General features: G+C 37.2%; 1 protein-coding gene across 1 annotated transcript; it reads right to left on the bottom strand.

Annotated features, from left to right (window-relative positions):
* Nucleotides 1–203: 203 nt before the first annotated feature.
* On the bottom strand, nucleotides 204–12,047 carry MFSD8 (major facilitator superfamily domain containing 8). Its single transcript, XM_076337251.1, has 12 exons — nucleotides 11,892–12,047; nucleotides 10,148–10,233; nucleotides 9,076–9,119; nucleotides 7,667–7,907; nucleotides 7,234–7,347; nucleotides 5,684–5,828; nucleotides 4,967–5,025; nucleotides 4,453–4,561; nucleotides 3,268–3,402; nucleotides 2,781–2,884; nucleotides 2,427–2,686; nucleotides 204–1,668 (listed from the first exon to the last, which is right to left on the bottom strand). Exons 1-12 carry the CDS (start codon nucleotides 11,978–11,980, stop codon nucleotides 1,453–1,455), a joined length of 1,602 nt encoding a protein of 533 aa, XP_076193366.1. The 5' UTR covers nucleotides 11,981–12,047; the 3' UTR covers nucleotides 204–1,452.
* Between the last annotated feature and the right edge of the window lie 48 nt (nucleotides 12,048–12,095).

Below are 12,095 nucleotides of genomic sequence, written 5' to 3'. Positions count from 1 at the left end.
CTGAAGTAACTTTTGGTTGCTGTAACTCTAAGCATTTCATTCTGCAGTCTGTTTTCACCACCAAAACACAGTATTTCTGGTACTATTTATTATGAATTAGCATATAAAAGAAATGCTTATAAAAGCAGTCCTTTCTCATAACATCTTGCGATTCTGCAGCAGGACAGCCCGAGAGAGAATAAAACTTCTGTGTTCCCTTCAGAGAGTATTGAAAAAATAATCTTTTAATTCAGTAGTCTTTTAGTGTTTGAACAATTGATTACATAGGAATACTTAATTACATTTAATAAATTCAGTAAGCATCAAATATTAGACACATTAAACAGCAGCTACAACTCTCATACAGGAGTTATTTCAGATTTTTTTTCCCCAGTAGTACTGAAACATAAAAAAAACCCATACAGATGATCTTAGGCCCCATTATGAAGGAAAATTATTATTTTACTTTTTAAAATAAACACTGAATGATTCAAGCATTGTAAATTCCTGTTTCTCATACCATATTATCAGAAAAAAATAAGTCTACAAATAATAGCCGACACCCGAGGAGCTAGTTTCCTCCTTTTTACTTAATTAACACTGGTTGCTCAGCACAGCGCATTCATTCTTAGAAATGACAACGAAAGTGTAAACTATCATGCTTAGTATTTCCTTCTTGTAGTAAAGTTAAGAAAAGCTGTGCATAATTCAACTCTGTGCAGGTTATCTTTCTTGCTACAAAAAGGCATTCAACAAAACAGTAGAAGAAAAATTGCACGTACAGTTCACTGTAGTTCAAGTAACAGCCACTGAGGCTGTGATTTTCAATGGCGCTCAACCAACTTACATACCCAAATCCCGCATAAACTGCTTGTGAAGTAGGCACCTACCTTCCTCTAAAATTCTGTCACATTTCATTTGAAATCCTGGAGATGTACTGATATGTAAGTTTCCAAAGCGAGACATTTTGTATTAACCAGTGCTTACAAGCTAGCAAACTGAACATCAGAAGGTTCACTTAAGTAGTGATGTTTCCATACAAAGTGCATGCAGCTCAACTAATCTTGTAGTTACAAAAGAGTTACTAATCCTGATTCACAGAATCAAGATAAATATTTCTTTTACTTCTTTCTGGAAAGGATGCACATAACCTGTGACCTTCACAGCTGCATTCAGTACGCAGGTGCATCATTTAAACTGTACACACTTCAAATGTGCCATTGTATTGATCTAACTTGTTCACATCCCTTCCTCTGCTGCTAGAAAAGCAGAATACAAAAGCTCTGTTGCAGCAGGTGTAACCATACATTAGGATATGACCAAGTTATGTGTTCTGTCAATGTGTAAGTACAGGTCTACAGTTCCTAGCATACAGCCAACAAGGTCAGTGGTTAGGTACTCCTCATTAAAAAGTAGTAATAAACTAAAGTATTATTTCTGGTTGGTTGTACTTTTTTTTTCCTAAATACATATTTAACAATTCTCTTCTTGCATCCTTCCATATCTGACAGAAAATGCAATTAGTCTCTTGTATACTATCTCCAAGAGTAAGAGAGAGACTACAACTACTCCACAGATTAAGCTAAATGCCCAGCGTGGTCCCAGGTGAGTGTATATTTGGCTCACAAAAACAGGCCCGAGTATTCGTGCTCCACTTCCAGAGGCAGTTAACCATCCCATGTAGACACCCTACAGAAGATCAAAAGCTTATGTTAGTGATACAGGAATTATCAGGTTAGCCAATAATTCCCACCAATTATCTTAATTAGAAAATGTAGAAGTGTTTAAGCAACTGCTTATCTTTCTTAACTTGTTAAGATACTGAGTACTTTGTTTCCAAGAGTACTGCTCAGCTTCTCTAAGCATTAATTCGAAGGCTCCACTGAGCTACACACTCTATAGCTTTCTAATAAAAAGGCATTCTGGCTCAAAGCATTTAGTCTCTTACAGCAAAATATAACATGGAAAAAATGAGATCAGTGGTGAAAAAGGAAAAAAAATTTTTGTTAACCAGTAATATCAGCTTGCTATGTGTTTCACCACTGTTTCAATAACTGGAGGTATCGTAGCATTTGTAGTCTTTATATAATATACTTAGTAAGAGGAACGTTATTCCGTAGTGATATTCCAAATATGTAACTGGTTGTTACAAAAAGGACTCTTCCAGAACAGTTGTGAAAGTCACAAGCTTTGGGCTTACTTGTTCTGAAATTTTCACACTATAAGATTTGCCATAAATTGTAGTACAAGCCTTGCTTTCTAATTCCTCTAGGGACTTGCCTTGGATTTTAAAAAAAGATTAGAGTTCCTGGAAACTTCTGCCCCAATTGAAATGTCATATTATTTGGCTAATGACAAAAGGAATTTTAGCTAGATCCCTCATTCTAATAAAGAGGGTGCAAGTCCTGGAGAGCATATGAAATAAACCGTTTAGGCACCATGCTTACCTGAGGCTTTGGTCCTAGAATTTTTGAGTATAAAGTGTAGGACATGACATTACAAACTGGATAGCCCAATCCTATTAGTATGTCAGAGCTGATATACTGGGCCAGATAGATCATAGGAGTGTTCAGGCACCAGGACTGCGTGACGGGGCAGCCTACGGGTTCCACTGTGTGGTTGGATGGAAGCTGCATTGCTTGCAAACTCCAGAAAGGCATTAACATTTCAGTGGAAGTTGTTCTGGGAATGGAGTTATTCTTTATTTCTGTAAAAATGTTATGCATGCCATTAAGAAAAAACCACAATAAAAAGCTTTCAAAAATCATTATGATGATCGCTTAGTATGACTTGAATTATACCTTGCCACTGGATATTTGGTAGTTTTTTCCCCCAAGGCAGCAAGATAAAGAATCCAACCAAGACAATCAGTAAGCCTCCATGGAGTATGGCACGCTCACCAGTCCTATCAAACAATGAAATTACAATTAAATATATCATTTAATTAAAGTAAAATTTATGAAGGTGCTAACGACATAGCCCATTAGTTTGCGGAAAAGATGCCCGACCACAACACCTGCAAGAAAAATTGCAAAATCACAGTAACTTAAAACCTGTTTTTCTTGTGATTCAAGGGTAAAAGACAGACAAGGAAGGGGGTTACGTTAACAGAATAAAGAACAACTGCAGCATCATGGCTGTGTCAAAATTGGAAGTACTTAATTGTCATAGTAAACCCAAATTCATTAACAAGAAAAGATTTAAGTAATGCAGACTTGGCCTTGCTATAAAGTTTTTCACACTTAGCTAACGTAAGTAACAAAATTCCGATAAACTCCAAAAACTTACTTTTTAGATAGCGTTTTAACCACCAAGAAAACAATAACCGATTCAATGCCAACCACACTAAGGATTATTCCATTATAAAAAACGGCTTCTTTCCTGGTCCAGGAATACATATCCATCGTCAATGGAGTAGCTATACTAAATTGACAGAACAAAATTACATTAATTAAGAAAAAGCTTCTTCTATACAGTCATTTCCATACATATGTTGTCCCAAACATCAAACACAGTGGTATAGAAGCCTTTCCTCGTGACGGGCTTATCGGAAAACACAGGCTAGTTATAAGCTAATGCTGTCATGCATCATTTATTAAAACTAAATCCACTAGACAAAATTCACAACTGCATTACACCAGCCATACTCTGAAGCATTATTAATCTATTTCTGATAGTTCATGAAAAAATGATGGGAGTTAAAGCAAAGCAAGAGAGAAAAAAAAAAAAAATCAGGTCCTGTGAGTATAAAAATAATAATCATTTAATACTGTTTCAGTTTTAGCAACCAACCAGACTCTAGGAACTCAATTTTCTAAAAATAATGCAATTAAGACAGACACATATTGTTAAAAGAAATTTTAGCTACGTTAGAGCTCAAAAAACTTACAAAATAAATTTTATATCCTCAAAGTATTTTATAAATTGAAAAAATGAAGTATACTTCAGTATACACTTTAGGTAAAAAAAAAAACAGTCATGTAAAATAGTGTATTTAAGAATACAATTGCATTAACTATATCAAACAATTGTTTCAATCATTACTGAAATAAGAGCTTCACTGGAGCTTTTGGAGCTAATCAGAACCATGCTAAGAAATTACACAAAAGTATAGAACAAGGTACTCAACTAAAGACACAGTTTTCTCTGAAGATTTTAGGTAGCCCAAGTTAAGGTACTGTTTTGTTTTCTTTTTTTAACACTTAAGAAGTTGAGGATATGGGTTTGCATCCATCCAAAAGCTTTTACATTAATGTTTCATATACCACAAACTGTATGCTACATATTTTTAGTTATTACTGATCTTTAATTCATTACTTTATATCAGTATACAATGATTTAATTGCTTATGGTTTTGGACTTCTATTTATGAAGAGTACGGTTAAGAAAATGAGTGCAACAGAAAAGCCTTTATATGGACCCAGTCTAACTACGTTATGTCTAAGTATTTTGAGAGAAAATAGACAAACTTACGTTTCAAAGACAGCAAACACAAACAAGATGACAAAGAAAAGAAAATTGATTGCTACCACAGCAACATGGTCAACGTTTCCTTCTGCATCCTGATCCAGAACACCACTTTCTGCAACAAAACAAAAGAATAATCTAAACTTCAAACTTCTCTTAAAAGAGAAGTATGACTGCAGAGTAGAAGTTATGACTGCAGAGTAGAAGTTAAGGGAGATTCTTTTTATGTCCATATTCACTTAACCCTGTGTCTTGGAAGAGACAGTTCCAGAGTGAAAATCTGGAAGGATCCATACAATTTTTTTTTTCTTCTTCTCTGCTACCAGACAGCACTATGGACACATTTGGACACAACGTGGATGTGAAGTAATTTCTGGACCAGTTAGAAAGAGATTTACCCTATTTTCCACTTTGAGTTCCCAATGCATCAGACTTTAGAATACTTCTAAACGCTTGTGTGTAATAAGAGAGTACTTCAAAATTATAATCACAGAATAAGTTTTCAAGAAAACATAGGTACCTTCTCCTTCAAAATTGATACTTTTGCATTGCCGTCCCATGTCATCCACTCGATGCTCTCTAGAAATTTAGAACTGTTTTCATTAATACACATATTTATTTGATCTACTACTGAGTCAAGTTTCTATTAAAATAAGTCTAAATGGCATAATCTTATATTCTAATTATTCCCAGCTCCTTTGAACATCATTTCTGTAGTCTACATTTGACTGCAGTGAACACCACCATATTCAAGAAAGAAAATATTCTAGTGGGAGAATCTCACATATCTGTGTGCATCTCACCCCTCCCCACACTGCCACCAATGGGATAACGCATAAAGATCCCCCCTTGAGATTCTAAAAGGAAAGACACAGATGGTGAGAACCCTACAGACAAGCTAACCTTATTTCTCTTTAGAGAAAAAAACATGAGCAGAAATCATCAACATTAAAAAGATATCAAGGCTAAGCTAATAATCTAACAGCTCTAACTATTTTCATCAGTTTACATTCTAGCCGTAACATCACTATGATTAATTTATGAGCATAATGAAAAAGATATGTATTAAAGAAGGTAGAAACCTTCTTCAGGTAGAAAAGTAGAAAAATAAATAACAGTTTATAGTTTTAGCGCTCCAGATTTCAGGCTTATTACTCCTCCTTCTCAGCAGCATATTATTTGTTACAAACCACCCACTAAAACAAGGTACAATATTTCTCTTTTTTCACTTGATTACCTGAATATGGCAAAGATGAGAATAATATTAATAACTCCTAAGAGAGCTCCAAATAAAACTGGTGCTGTATACATGTTCAGCTGAAGATGAACTAATTTCCATGTTATTCCTTCTTCTCCAATAAGTGTAAAACATGTCTGAAAAACTTAAGAACATAAATGTATTAAGAAAATCTTGAGAATCATTAAGAAAATATTATAACACATACAGAATAAACATATAAAACTGGATAAGCAAAGTTGTTCTAATTACTAAGTAAAATTTAAATATTATACCTGTCAAACCTTTTACGTTTTGAGAATCCTACTCTAAATAAACTGATGGATACCAGTGCGATCTCAACTAGCCAGAAAACTACTTGGTTACATACAAATACACTGTATAAATAACAGCATGACACTTCAAGAACTGGAACTGAATTCTGAGTGCACCAGTGGTTAATTTTCTTGGCCATGTGCAGACAGCTGATTTACTCTTTTTACTCTTCCTCCTATATGGAAAACCTTGGTCCTGGGACTGGACTAGCCCTCCTGCTAAGGGCAAGCTAGAGAGAAAACCAGTTGTGGGGTTTTTTTAAAATAAAATTTAAATTGGTGCAGAGCAAAAGATTGTAAGATCAGGTCATTTGCTTACTACTGTTAGGAAACAGACTGAGAGTCCCTATCAAATTAGGAAAGGGAATTACCTAAACTTATAATCTATGCAAATCACACAAAGAATGCAGAATTTTTGTTGCTGTAGACCCTTTAATGCTCTATGTACAGCACTAGTAATAACCAACTGGAGAAAAAAATTTAAGCCCTAAACGTTCACCTCATTATCTTACTATACATAGAGCACTCAGCTCTACTAATTGGATAATCTTAATCTCCAGATACAGAAGATAAGTAATCAGTAGAGGCTGTTTAGGAGAAAATCGCTGGTCTCTCTTTATACCACAAGGCAAGTCTAATGCATTTCTCCTATGAAGCAGACATAGTATCTCAGAAGCCACAGTTATGTCTGATCTAACAAACACCCCTGAAGCTCTTTGTTCCCTTAGCTCTCTGTAATACCTGTGCTATGTCTTAAAATTTTTGCCAATATGAAGATTTTGTGATCGTCGCTACAAGATCAGAAAGATCTGTTGGACGTTATTTTCTACAACATGTGAGGCAAGGTGAAATTTTCAGTCATTTCGGAAAGGTGGAAATGTTTGCCCAAGTACAGTAATGTTAAATTCCCTTCTCCATGAATAAAGTGCAATTGGTCATAGACTATTCAGTGGGCACTGGTACAAGAGAGCATCTTGGAACTTGTTTTTCTTGCAGCCAGCAGTCCAAAACAAGTAGATTTTAACTACAAACAATTAGAATTTCTTTGGACTAGAATATTTCATTTATATTGGCATACACAAGTATATATGAGTGGATCCCATTTATTCAATTTTGATACCACTGACAAACTATGCCTTAAAATCCCCAACATACAGCTGCTGAGGATTCCTACTTCCAATGCCCAATTTCATCCTAAAAAGTATTAGAGAATTGAGGAAAGAAGATACGGTTTACCTGGTCCTAATATGAAGCCAACGGCTTGGCAGGCACTGGTATTGGCCATGGCACTTGTTCTTTCTGTAAGAGAAGTGGCACCCGCAATATACGATCGAACTACAGCCACGTTTCCTTAAAAAAAAACAGAACCAAGAAAGTGCTCATGTGAATACCAAGTTACATTCTTAAATTATCCAGTTACATTTATTTTAGGTGTTTTTTTTTGTTATTTTGCAAGAAAATAAAACCCAGCACTACTCCCTCTAGTATTTATACACAATTGCACAATTACACAATTTTATTATAAACTAGTATTGGCCGACTCTTTGCTTTGTTAAGTAATAAGTTATCATTCACATAATGGTAAATCTGGTACTAAAATATCATGTTAACTATCTTACACAAGACAGAATTTAATGATTTTCAGAAATGTAAATTTTGCTGTGGTTACCTGCTCCAAATCCCACAAGAGCACGTGCAGTCAGCATGTAGTATTTGTTGTGTGAATGAGGTACATGGACATAAGCATAAAGACAATTAGCAGCTACTGAAATAGCCGTTGAAACAACGAGAGGTTCTCTCCTTGGCCTGTAATTGGACCACAAGCCGAACAGGGGAGAGGCAACCATTTGGCCAATGCTATATGAAGCTATAATCCAGCCCAAGAAACTCGCATCTGCTGTCGGATCAATCTGCAGAAACAAATTAATCAATTCTATGGGTAAAGTATTATAGTATTTTATAATATCAACAAAACCATTTTAGTATCAGTACCTGAAATACCTAAGACTCTGCACTGTAATTCTGAGGCTATATGGCACTATGCAATGCAGTGTCAAACCTAAGCTATCGCTGAACAAGTTACTGTGTCTGCATGGCATCGTGCGGTGTTTAATATAAATACACCACTCTGGGTCTCACAAGCAGTTGTTTTCACATAGTACTTTGTTGGGGGCAATAAACCTTGGCTAACTGTCTCCAGCAATGCACCAAACCAATAAAAAGCACTTTACTTCCGAGACTGGAAATGGCTTACTTGCAGCAAACAAACAGTTTTCATACAGCACTGCTGATGTTATAGGCTACAGACATAACTTAAGCAGTACAGTTAGACAGTTTACATGCCAGGAGCAAGGAATCACTTAAGTCATCTCTGCACATGCCTGAATCTGTCCTGATTTACAATGCTGATGATGCATTATCTTTTCTTCTCCAAGAATTCAGCACCAGCCTCAATTTTAACGATACCTCTAGGACCCTGCCCAGGATACGTTCTTCCAAATTTGCATTTGAAACTGCCTTCTGCCATTCCAGGAGCAGTAAAATCCTAGCACAGATTAAGTTAAAGTTTGAGAGACCTTTTATGCCACTTTTAACAAGAACGCAACAAAGAAGGGGAAAAAAAACCCCCAACTAAAAACACTATACAGGAACACAGGCAATTCCCTGTTAAGAATATCAAGAAGGTCAACGTACAACAATCTGACATTTACAGAGCAACTTCCACCTTCAGCTTCCTTTTTTTCCAAAACACAGACAAGCCTTGTGTATTATGTTTAACACTACAAATGCATTCAGATAAAGAGATTTCTATAGATTCACTGTCCAAGGAAACAGTGAAATTATATTGGAAAACCAAACATTTCTGGATTATGATTTACCTTTATCAATTCAGGAAATCAACCGACAGATTTTACATGAAATAATGAAAGCTGTCTAAGTGGATGGCAAAATACAAGTCTCTCATAACCACTTCCCTTTACTGTTTCTTTTCCTAAATAAAATGCCAAATTTTGTATTACATACTTTCTGAGCAGGAGTTTCCTGTTCTTATTAATTAAAAAAACCATATTTACAAACCTTTTGGAGATATGGCCACACAGACATAATTACAATTGAGAAACCTGCAATGCAGTAAAAACATAACTGAAGTTACTTTATTTGCCATGGTTACCAGTAATTCACTTTACTGAAACAGTTATTACAGGTTCATTCTTCTGCTCCTAAGTGTATTATAGTCTAAAACTGTGCATCAGTCTGTCACCTGAAAAAACTATGTATTACATGCTTTTTTTAAGGAGTGATAATTCCTCCTAACAGGAGGAGATATTTTTAAAAGGACATTTTATAGGTGCTTACACACTAAACAAAAAACCTCCTATGAAAAGAATACTGATGCGCCAAGCAAACTGCATGGGATTTTTCCTCCCAATGGAAAGACAACAAGGTCCCCAGAGTAAAAAGAATTTCTTGATATACTGATATACTTGTATTCCTTTATCAAAGAAATTTTAATTCATCAAATTAAAAAAAAAAAATCACTGAAGTATCCTATGATGTTCAAGATAATTTCTAGGCCCACAGAAAATCACCAGAAGTCAAAAATCACCAGAAGTCTTGTTTCCAGGGGCAGTTATTTAGGAATGAAACAGTAATTTTTTTCTGTAGTGGAGATGCAAAATCCCATAGGAGAAAACAAGCTCTCATACACATTATGAAACAGATAACATATATTCCCACAAGGACCTTACCTCTTAAGAACTCAGCATTATTCCTATTTTCATTCCCTAGAAGTTTCACTTTGGATGATAGACGTGTGACCTTTGTTTTGTTTGGTTCTGAGCAATAACCTCACTCTGCCATTACCTTTTACCCCGAACCATTACAAAGCCATAAAACAAAGATTTAAGTAATACGTCATTTAGTCTCAAAACAGAGTATTATTTAACTTATCTTATTAAATGTACCTTTCTGTTTGATTTGCTAGTCATATCTTCTCTTTTGAAGGATCAGAAAATGCACCTTTTTAAGGTGATAAAAGAACAGCAGCGTTAAAGGAGCTATGTAGTTGAAATCTAGAAAACCCTGTAATTTTCAAACCAAAATACATTCATTAAACAAATAACATTGAAATCCACCTGTGTTTACTCACCTACACTACTGAGAAACATAGTAAGATACATAATCCAGATGGATCGCCACCTGCTCTTATAATGCTCTTGTGTTTCCACAACATCCCTGTTTTTGAACCAAGAGTCAAGAAAGAAAGAAATCATTATCAGATTCTCTTCTAGTTGTTCCCACAGGACATTGAAAACATTTTTCACAAACCCCTCAATACAACTGTGTAAACTGTTATGCAGGAATGGGCTTCCACACAGCAAAGAATACAAAGAATTTATTTTAGAAGCAAGCTTATTTTTCACTGAAAAGTACTAGATTGACAAATCAAATAACTAAAAGAAATGTTATCATGTAGCATTGCATTCAAATGTTACACAAAGAGATCTTTATCTAGAGAGATCTTCAATTCTGCAATCTCTTTGTATAGACACTTTGGAGCATCACAGATATGTAAAGGCTTTAAGAAGTGCATATTAAACCATAAAACTCCAGACATCTTCTCAGAACTGCGACTTTAAAGCAAAAAACCACCCCAAACATGAACAACTATTGATTAAACTAAAAGGTATGGCCAGTCTATTCTTACCATGAGAAAATAACTATACAATGTAAAAGATGTATATAAAATATATTGCTGAAGATTGTAAGAGCTGCAAAAAAAGATTAAAATACAAGTTACAAACTTTGTGAGCAGTAAGTTATTTTTCTAAAATTCATAAGCACCTTCTGAGACCCAGGTACTTTTTCAGAAGCAAGAACATTTCAGGGCTCTTCAGTTCTTTTGGTTTTGAAGTATTCTAAACAAAATAATCTCTGTCCAAAAGATGCAGACCTAGGTTATATACGCCTGAACGTAGTTTATAAACATTGTTTATATAGGTCATACACACACTTAGGCATACGCACAATTTTAAAGCTAATGTAGCTATTACACAGCACGATTTGTACATTTATTTCTTCAGAAATGTTTACACCATTGAAGTGTCTTGGTTCAATGAAACTTTAACCACACAAACGATGTTTCTAAATGTACTTTGTAATCTTATTACCCATCCCATTCCATGCATAGGAAAAAGTCAAACTCTTGCATATGCTATGTTTGGTTACTTTCAAGATTTTAGTTAAATCAAGCAGTACGCTTCAAGTACGAGAACGCTTGAGCAAAGACGGCAGCAGCAGCCACCCCTACACATTCAAGATACTGTTGTTTTCCTGACAGAAGGAAAAAACACGTGTTCAACTGCTGCCCACGCAGGAAGAGCGCTATTAAATACCTAGACTTCAGCACCACAATAATCGATTTTTATGCTTTTTAGAAACTTCGCAAGCGAGCGCGTTCGTTTTTTTACAGATGGAACCAGCCCCCGCTGGGGCAGCGGCCCCTGCCGCGCCCCGCTCCCGAACCCGGGGCAGGCTGAAGAGCCGCCGCCGGTCCGAGACCCCGGGAGGGCGCAGCGGGCGAAGGAGGCGGCGCCGCGAACCCAAGCTACCAGAGCGCTTAGGGAGGGCGGCTCGGCCTGTATCCCCTCCGCCGGCTCCCGAGGAGGGCAGCTTCCCTCAAGCTTGGGCTTTCCTTGCGGGGTAAAACACCCACGCAGAGGGACTCGGCACCCACGGGTGGTTCCTCTAGCGACTCGTGGGGGTGTCGCCTCAACCCCCCGGAGCAGGGAGGGGCGGGAGGCGCCTATTGGCGTAGCTCCCCTCCGCCCACGGCACAAGAAGTCGCCTCACCGCCTCAGAAAGCAGGGGCGCGGGGAGGAACAGGCCCCTACCTGCTCTCCTCCTCCTCTGCCTCTCCGGGACTCAGCAAAGGCTCCTGCCCCTCAGCAGTCACCTCCGGACTGGAGACCGCGGCCGCCATACTCAGCCGCGGCCGCTTCCGAGCCCCGTAGCGCCGGGATCCGTGCCGGGATCCACCCCCGGCCCCTCCCGGCCGCCGGCCGCCCTTCGCGTCCGCCGCTGCCGCCAGAGGGCGC

This window comes from Aptenodytes patagonicus, chromosome 4, assembly GCF_965638725.1.
Source record: "Aptenodytes patagonicus chromosome 4, bAptPat1.pri.cur, whole genome shotgun sequence".
NCBI classification, from domain to species: Eukaryota; Metazoa; Chordata; class Aves; order Sphenisciformes; family Spheniscidae; genus Aptenodytes; species Aptenodytes patagonicus.
Note: the sequence above shows the minus strand (reverse complement) of the source record. Positions and strands in the feature narration are given on the sequence as shown.